Source organism: Lycium barbarum, chromosome 12, assembly GCF_019175385.1.
Source record: "Lycium barbarum isolate Lr01 chromosome 12, ASM1917538v2, whole genome shotgun sequence".
Taxonomy (NCBI): Eukaryota; Viridiplantae; Streptophyta; class Magnoliopsida; order Solanales; family Solanaceae; genus Lycium; species Lycium barbarum.
The window spans coordinates 18,141,465-18,150,182 of NC_083348.1; the positions used below are offsets into that span (position 1 = coordinate 18,141,465).

Consider the following 8,718-nt stretch of genomic DNA (forward strand, 5'->3'; position numbering starts at 1 on the left):
CGGGTATCACCAAGTAAGAGTTAGGGAGAAAGATATCCCTAAGACAGCTTTCAGAACAAGATATGGGCATTTCGAGTTCCGAGAAATGTCGTTTGGGTTAACTAATGCCCCGGCAGTGTTTATGGACCTAATGAATAATGTATTCAGACCTTTTCTGGTTCTATTTGTAATTGTATTCATCGACGACATCTTAGTGTATTCTAGATCCGAGGACGAGCATGCGGATCATTTGCGAATTGTCCTTGGAGTTCTTCGAGCTCGAGAGTTGTTTGCAAAATTCTCCAAGTGTGAGTTTTGGTTGAACTCGGTATCATTTCTGGGCCACATTTTTGCAGCTGACGGTATTCGAGTGGATAGCCAAAAGATTGAGGCCGTGAAGACTTGGCCAAGGCCCACGACTCCTATGGAGGTTCGTAGCTTTTTGGGCTTAGCAAGCTATTACAGAAGATTTGTTGAGGGTTTTTCTTCTATTTCTGCGCCACTCACCAAGTTGACTCAGATGTCAGCTAAGTTTCAATGGACAGATGCTTGTGAGCGTAGTTTCCAAGAGTTGAAAGACCGATTGACTTCAGCCCCAGTCTTGACACTTCCAGAGGGATTGGAAGGATATGTTATTTATTGTGATGCTTCAGGCGTCGGGCTAGGTTGTGTATTGATGCAAAATGGTAAGGTGATTGCGTATGCTTCTAGACAATTACGGAAACATGAATAGAACTATCCAACCCACAATTTAGAATTGGCCGCAGTGGTCCATGCATTAAAGATATGGCGACATTATTTATGTCCATGCATTAAAGATATGTCCATGTGGATGTTTATACAGATCATAAGAGCCTTCAGTATATCTTCAAGCTGAAAGAGTTGAATTTGCGACAACGACGATTGTTGGAGTTGCTAAAGGATTACGATGTTGATATCTTGTATCACCCCGGAAAGGCTAACGTCGTGGCTGATGCTCTTAGCCGCAGATCCATGGGAAGTCTAAGTGATGTACGACCAGAAAATAAAGAGATGGCCCGTGAGCTTCAACAGTTAGCGAGCCTAGGAGTCCGAGTAGTGGACTCAGGTAGCAGCGGAGCTACTATTTAGAATTCAGCCGTTTCATCGCTAGTAGCGGAAGTAAAAGAGCGACAATATGAGGATCCCATGCTAATGCAGTACAGAGATACACTCCCTCAGAAGGAGGAGTCATCATTTGATATTTCGGAAGATGGAGTTCTCCGATGTCGAGGCAGGTTATGTGTTCCCGATGTGGTAGGTCTACGTCACCAAATATTGAGGGAAGCTCATTGTTCCCGTTACTCCGTTCACCCCGGAGCGACGAAAATGTATCATGATCTTAAGTCTATATATTGGTGGAATGGGATGAAGAAAGACGTAGCGGAATTTGTAGCTCAATGTCCTAATTGCCAACAAGTGAAGATCGAGTACCAAAAGCCGGGTGGCTTATTGCAAGCTATAGAAATCCCAACTTGGAAGAGGGAAGTGATTAATATGGATTTCATTATAGGGTTACCCCGTTCTCGACGTAAGTATGATTCTATATGGGTGATCGTGGATAGACTCACAAAGTCAGCGCATTTCTTACCGGTTAGAATGACCTATATGGCAGAAGATTATGCGAAGCTTTATCTTAAAGAGATAGTGAAACTCCATGGCGTTCCAGTATCTATTATCTCCGATAGAGGGACCCAGTTTACAGCCAAGTTTTGGAGATCGTTCCAAGAGGGTCTAGGGACCCAAGTACGCCTTAGCACGGTGTTTCACCCACAGACCGATGGGCAGGCCGAACATACCATTCAGACTCTTGAAGATATGTTGCGAGCATGTATGATAGATTTTGGAGGAAATTGGGATGATCATTTGCCACTCATTGAATTTTCTTACAATAATAGTTACCATTCCAGCATTCAAATGGCACCGTATGAGGCTCTATATGGGCGAAAGTGTAGATCCCCAATTGGGTGGTTTGAAACCGGAGAAACTAAGTTGATAGGGCCAGACTTGGTCCAGCAAGCAATAGAGAAAGTTAAGCTCATACAAGGTCGGTTGCTAGCGGCTCAAAGTCGTCAAAAGTCCTATGCGGATAATCGCCGAAGAGACTTGGAGTTTGAAGTGAAAGATCGAGTATTCTTGAAAGTGTCGCCAATGAAGGGCGTTATGAGATTTGGCAAAAAGGGGAAGCTTAGTGCCCGGTATATAGGGCCTTATGAGATTGTGCGCAAAATAGGCAAAGTGGCCTATGAGCTAGATCTACCTCCAGATTTGGAGTCAGTCCATCCAGTATTTCATGTTTCGATGCTTCGGAAATGTGTTGGAGATCCTACTAGTATCGTCCCAGTGAATGATGTGCAAGTGACAGAGAAATTGACTTATGAAGAGATACCCATTGCCATACTAGATAGGCAAGTACGGAGACTTAGAAACAAAGAAGTGGCCTCAGTTAAGGTCTTATGGAGGAACAACAATCGAGAGGAAATGACGTGGGAATCAGAAGAGAGTATGCGATCCAAATACCCACATTTATTTCAGCCCTTGGAAGAAGTACAAAATGAGACGTCGAGATCATAAGGTATGCATGATTCCCTTTTATACATTCAGGTCGTGTGTGGCCAAATTTCTAGTGTTGTTGTATTATTGCCCTGTGAGTCATTGTTATTGTGGGTTGTTGTGATAGGGTGGTAGTGCCACATCACAGAGGAAACTCTGGCGAAATGTTTATAGAATTCCCCAAGCCTTTAACATTCGAGGACGAATGTTCCTAAGGGGGGTAGAATGTTACACCTCGGAAAATTTTCCGTTGGTACGCAAGTGGATGAACTAGTGATGAATGTGAGTGCACGATGTCTATGAGCAAGAAACGACGTTTGATGACCTTAGGCGAGATTTCGAAAGTATCCGATGTGAGACGAGGAAGTTGGCTAAGTTAAGATGAGATACAAGGTGAGCAATGCATGTGCATGGACGGGGGTGATTAAAATGAGAAGTCTAAGAAATATGGGAAGTTGCAGAATTGCAACTGCCCAGTGGTCGTAAATCGCAAAATACGGACCGTAAATTGCAATGCAGTCCGTAAATTGGCAGTCGTAAACTGCCATGCAAGGTTTCAACTTTCTGCCAGCCGAGGAAATGGTTAAATACGACCTGGTGGACGGACTGTAAAGTGATTTACGGCCCGTAAACCATGGTCGTAAACCACCATGCAGGCAGCCCAGCTTCTGGTTCTGGAAATGGTTAAATACGCCCATGGAGGACGAGCCGTATAGTGGAATACGGACCGTAAACCTCCATGGACGACCACTGTTCACCCAGCACAGATTTTTCAATCCATTAAATATGAGGATCAAGACTTGTTTTATTTCATTTCCACATTACACCACTTCTCTCTAGAATCATCTCTCTACATTTATTTCATAAGTTTTCAAGGATTATAAGTCCCCAACAACATAAACAAGTGAATCAAGTGTAAGCAAGCCATTAAATACCATTCAAGTCAAGAAATGCAAATGGAGAAAAAACTAGGGTTTGGCTCAAAGTGGAGTATTATCAACCAAAGCTTGTTCCTACAACTTCTAAGGTAAGATTCATGATTTTTACAAGGTGTTTAAGGTATTGGAGAATTAAAATACATGGATTGTAGAAAATGTGGTCAACTAGGTCATGAATGGTGAATAGTGACATTTTGAGAAATAGTTTGAATTGAATTATGAATGTTGTTGTGTTACGATATGAATGTATTATAAATGGTACTAAGATCATGAACTCGACACTTTAGACGAATGGACGAAGTTGGAGGTCATGACCATAAATATGGGAGAATTAGAAGCAAATTGAGAAATCTAGATAATGTGGATGATGTGAGTGACTAATGGCCATTGTTATGATATTAATGAAGGTATAGACGCTAGCATTGGAAGGAAACGTGCAAGTGTAGAATAGTCCGACGAAAAGGTATGTAAGGCTAACCCTTCTTTCATAAGGCATGATTCTTGGCCAAACTTCTAATTCCTCTATATGAGTATGTTGTATTCAAGTGATTGACACTCCGAGCTCATAAGCTCACGATCCTTAACATGTACTACAATTGTACTACGCCCTCATATGACGAGTAAGCCTAAGATATGGATGTAGCAATAATGACGAAGATAGTGATGACGATAATAATAATAATGATGCCAAAGGTGCCTACGGGCTATTATACTTATATGTGCCTATGAAGGGCTATAATGATACCCCGAGCTTATAACGCCGGGTAGGATATATGTATATGATTATGTATAAAGTATGTATACGATTACGTAACGCGCGCACACCTCTGCAGATGGTACGGATAACCCTGAAGCCTTGGTAGGGCTAGGTAGAAATAACATTGAGCCTTGGTTGGCTAAGTACGTACGAAACACCGAACCTTATGGTCGGGCACGCTATGTATGTATATAAGTGTATGGCTATGTATATAATATGAATATGAATGTGAAAAGACTATGTATACGAATACGAATAAGGACATGTATGCGAATATGAGCACAAGTAGGGTACGAGTACTATTATGAAATACGCATGAGAAATGGAAAGTTCCTATGAAAGGCAGGTAAGTGCCATGATGATGATATTATTGTCTTCCCTCCTGTGCCACTTCATATATTGTCTATGATGCTTCTATATTGATGTTAATCACGCTTTACATACTCAGTACATTCTTCGTACTGACGTCCTTTTGTTTGTGGACGCTGCGTCATGCCCGCAGGTGCACAGGGAGACAGACTTGATCCATAGCTGCCTATTCGGAGATTACATAGAGAGCTCCATTTCCTTCGGAGCCATATCTTTTGGGTACTTATTCTTTTGTGTATATAATTATGGGCATAGCGGGATCCTGTCCCGCTAATGCGATATGTCATACTCTTAGAGGCTCGTAGTCATGTATATGTGGGTAGAGATGTTCGGCCATGTCGGCCCATGTTTTGTATATTTTTGGTTGGCCTCGTCGGCCTTGTACTTATGATGTGGCATAGATGCCTATGATATGTTAAATGATGATGGTCGTCTAATGGGATCAATATGATTAACGATAAGAAAAGCACGAATTGACTTATGGTTCACCTAGATGTTATGTTATGTACGATAAGGGGGTGCCCGGGTGGGGTAGCACCGGGTGCTCGTCGCGGCCCCCTAGTCGGGTCGTGACAATAACACTTCATGAAACCTTATAGGAGGTTCGGGTGCTTGAAAATAATGAAGTGATTAGATCTCAATGAATAATGTCGAATTGCGAATCTATACAAAATCATATCTTATCGACGATATCTTTGATACAATAAAATATCTATGTCTCTTAAAGCATGTTGATGTAGAAATAATTACCAAGTGATATGATGCATCTTAGTAAGCGTAAATCTTATTGGACCGGCAGTCCAGAGATCAGAAGATGTCACGCCATTTTACTAAATGGATGTTGTCGCGGTCTATATGTCTTACTTGATAAAATTTAAAATTTTTTGAATGATTCAAAATACCTGAAGCATATACAAGTTCTTAGGGAACTTGTTCATAATTCTTTATATGGATTAAATCAGGTAAGGTGAATGTGATTTAATCACCTTAATTAAGATCCATTGACAAAGGGAAAAAATATGACCCTGTTTACCCTTGTCTCTTTATGATAATCAGAACCTTTCATATTATTGTGCAAGTTGATGACTTGAATATTTTTGGAACTCTTGAAGAGTTTTCAAAAGTAGTAGATTATCTGCTAAAAGAAGTAGAAATCTGAAAATTATATTTTTCCTGGCGTACAATATATTTGTGCAATTGATGCATTTATTTATCTAACTATAACTATGAGCATGATATAATTTCTATCCTTGATAGAGATATTGAAAGAAGATCAATTGCAAAATGCAAATGAAAGCTCTGACATGAATGTGTTTAACCTAACAAATATTGTCAAGTGTTTTGGATATACATGACATTTATATGATCGACATAAGAGTTCCATCAAGATATGTTATCTATTTCCATGAAGGATTACTGTCATACCATGTTATTTAATTGACAGTCAAATCATAGAAAGATAACAACCGTTTATAAAGCAAGTCAAGAGTACTTGACGTGACTGCAACAATACTATATGGTGATGAACCAACTCTATCTAAGGAATGAAGATGTAGATCATCAACCATTTCGTCAAGTGATCATTTGAAAAATCTGATCACAAATGCTCTGACAACCTCAAGATATGATAAGTTGGTATACAAGATTGGAGTACATCATCTTCAAGAATTATGTGATTGTTAGAAGCTATGCGTCCACCAAACAATATATGAAGGGACCTGGTTATCTACCAGTTCCCTTATGCAGTGCAGAAAGTAAATGACACAAAATATTTACGTGGAAAACTCCTTGCTCAAGGGATTAAAATTCACGATCTACCATGTAGGATTTCAAACTCCACTACACTGATCAACTTTCAGATTACAACCTATTATAACCTAGGAATTAACCTCTTCATCCCTTACCCTTACAATACCTCTATTGCAAGCTACAACTCTTGACTACCCTAGCCAAGCACTCAACAGAGTTTGACTAGCTCTAGCCAAAATGACTAATACACCTTGACTACCTATAGACAAGTTTACCTCTCAAGAGCTTAAGTACGTAGACAGCCTACAAACAACCTTTGAGAATTCAAGTTACCTACACACGACTTCTTTTTGAGAAGAGTAGGTTGACAAGTTATAGAACAAAGGAACAAAAAACTTAACAATCCTAGGACTTAACACATCTTCAGTTGTAGGGAACAAGTCCATGGATTAGTTGAAGCTCTGTTCTCAAACGCACCTTGATAGGTCGAGACTTGCACTCAAGATCTGAACAATTTTGGGATGTTGCAAGAATGATCTTTCCCTTGGGATAAGTTGTGTATATAAGAGGAGAGGCAAGGTGAGAGTGTCAAGTCATAAGCCTTGGACTATTGGTCAAGCTGCAACAACTCTGCTGCTGTATTGATGCTGTGTCAGCAGCTTTACAGCTACAGAGTTGACTATATGACGCCCAGGGGACCTGATCGAGTACTTGGTCCCTCTAACGACATAATTGGTTCCTCGAGCAGGTTTGTCAAATCATCAAAACACGAGTAGCATAGCTTATCAGTGATGCTTTAATCAGGGGGAGTAAAATACAATTTGTACTCTTTTTCACTTAACCAAGGTTTTTTTCTCATTTGGGTTTTCTTGGTAAGGTTTTTAATGAGGTAGCTAGCAATGCGTATTATTAGATACATGTACTTTTTTTCCTTTACAAGGATTTTCTCTCACTGGTTTTTTCCTAGTAAGGTTTTTACGAGGCACATAATTATCTATTAATGAACATCCAAAGGGAAGTGTTATAAATACGTCATATTATGGATGTCCATTCAAATACACGATTCCCTGGATAAGCTTACTATTGGATAAACTTGCAATCAAGCAGGCAGTTTGCAAGTAGCTCATGTAGGCAGGTTGCAAGCAGCTCCCTGAAAAGTCTTGCAACAACTTCCTTAGGCTTGCAATCAATAGGCAGCTTGCGAGTTGCTCAAGCAGGCAGCTTCAGAAAAGCCTCGCATTAGCTTCTTTTCTTCTATAAGTAGAAAGTCAATTCAGTTCATTTGCACATCAATTTGAAGAGCAATAAAATCTCTCTTCCCCCAAGCTTCTTTGGCTCTATATTTTGTTGTTGTGTGCTTTTATTATTATTTTATAGCAGTATACATATTTTATTACTCCTAAAACAGAAATAAGAAAGAAAAAAAAACGGGGGTTGGACATTGGGGAGTGGGGAAGGGTGAGCGGTCTATTCTAGTGTCTTTAGAAGGGGTGACAAAACAAAGTAGGGCAAACCATTTGGGGAAAGAGGCCCTCATGCATGACTACCCCAAAAACATTTTCTGTCTATTTAGATTCTTTATATTCCACATGCCTTTTTCTCCCTCCCCCTCATAAATATACTACTTTCCTTTTTTTCTCTTATATATTTAATATTTATTCCCAAAGCAAAACCTTAATTCACACCAAGTCTAGTGACTTTTTTCTACTTTTTCTAAGCCCTTTATTTCTCTCCAACATAATCCTAGGAAACAAATTAAACAAAAAATGGCTCTAAAGAAAGCAACTCAAACAGCAGCACTCAAACAAATCCTCAAAAAGTGTTCTAGCTTTGGAAAAAATGAAAATGGCCTGCCCCATGATGTCCCAAAAGGACATTTTGTGGTATATGTGGGAGAAAATAGGAGCAGATACATAATTCCCATTTCTTGGCTGACACATCCTGGATTTCAAAGCTTGCTTCAAAGGGCTGAAGAAGAGTTTGGATTTAACCATGATATGGGAATTACTATTCCTTGTGATGAAGATCATTTCTGCTCTCTAATTTCAAACTCCAGTTGAGTTGTTGACCAAGTCGATTTGACCAGTTTTGACTAGCAATACGATGTACTAAGTTGTCGCTATGCTTGGCATTCGAGAAGAGGCAGATCTGGCAAATCAAGTGAATACTTAAAATTAACCGTGAATAGAAAAGGAACACCTTTGTAACTCTTTTAGGGGTTGAATTTGTATATTGGTTATTTGGTTTCATGTACTCGTTATTTTCGTCAGTGGTGCTGAATTTGCACCCGTCGTAAAATCATTAGTTATGAGAATCAAATTCCAAAAATATTCTTCTTTGTTTTGTTCTCTTTTT

The 8,718-nt window shown here is 39.7% G+C and overlaps 1 protein-coding gene across 1 annotated transcript; it reads left to right on the forward strand.

Moving 5' to 3' along the window:
• The first annotated feature begins 8,129 nt into the window (after positions 1–8,129).
• Positions 8,130–8,423, forward strand: LOC132623553 (protein SMALL AUXIN UP-REGULATED RNA 12-like). Its single transcript, XM_060338332.1, has one exon. The coding sequence runs from the start codon at positions 8,130–8,132 to the stop codon at positions 8,421–8,423; it is 294 nt and encodes a 97-aa protein (XP_060194315.1).
• The last annotated feature ends 295 nt before the right edge of the window (positions 8,424–8,718 follow it).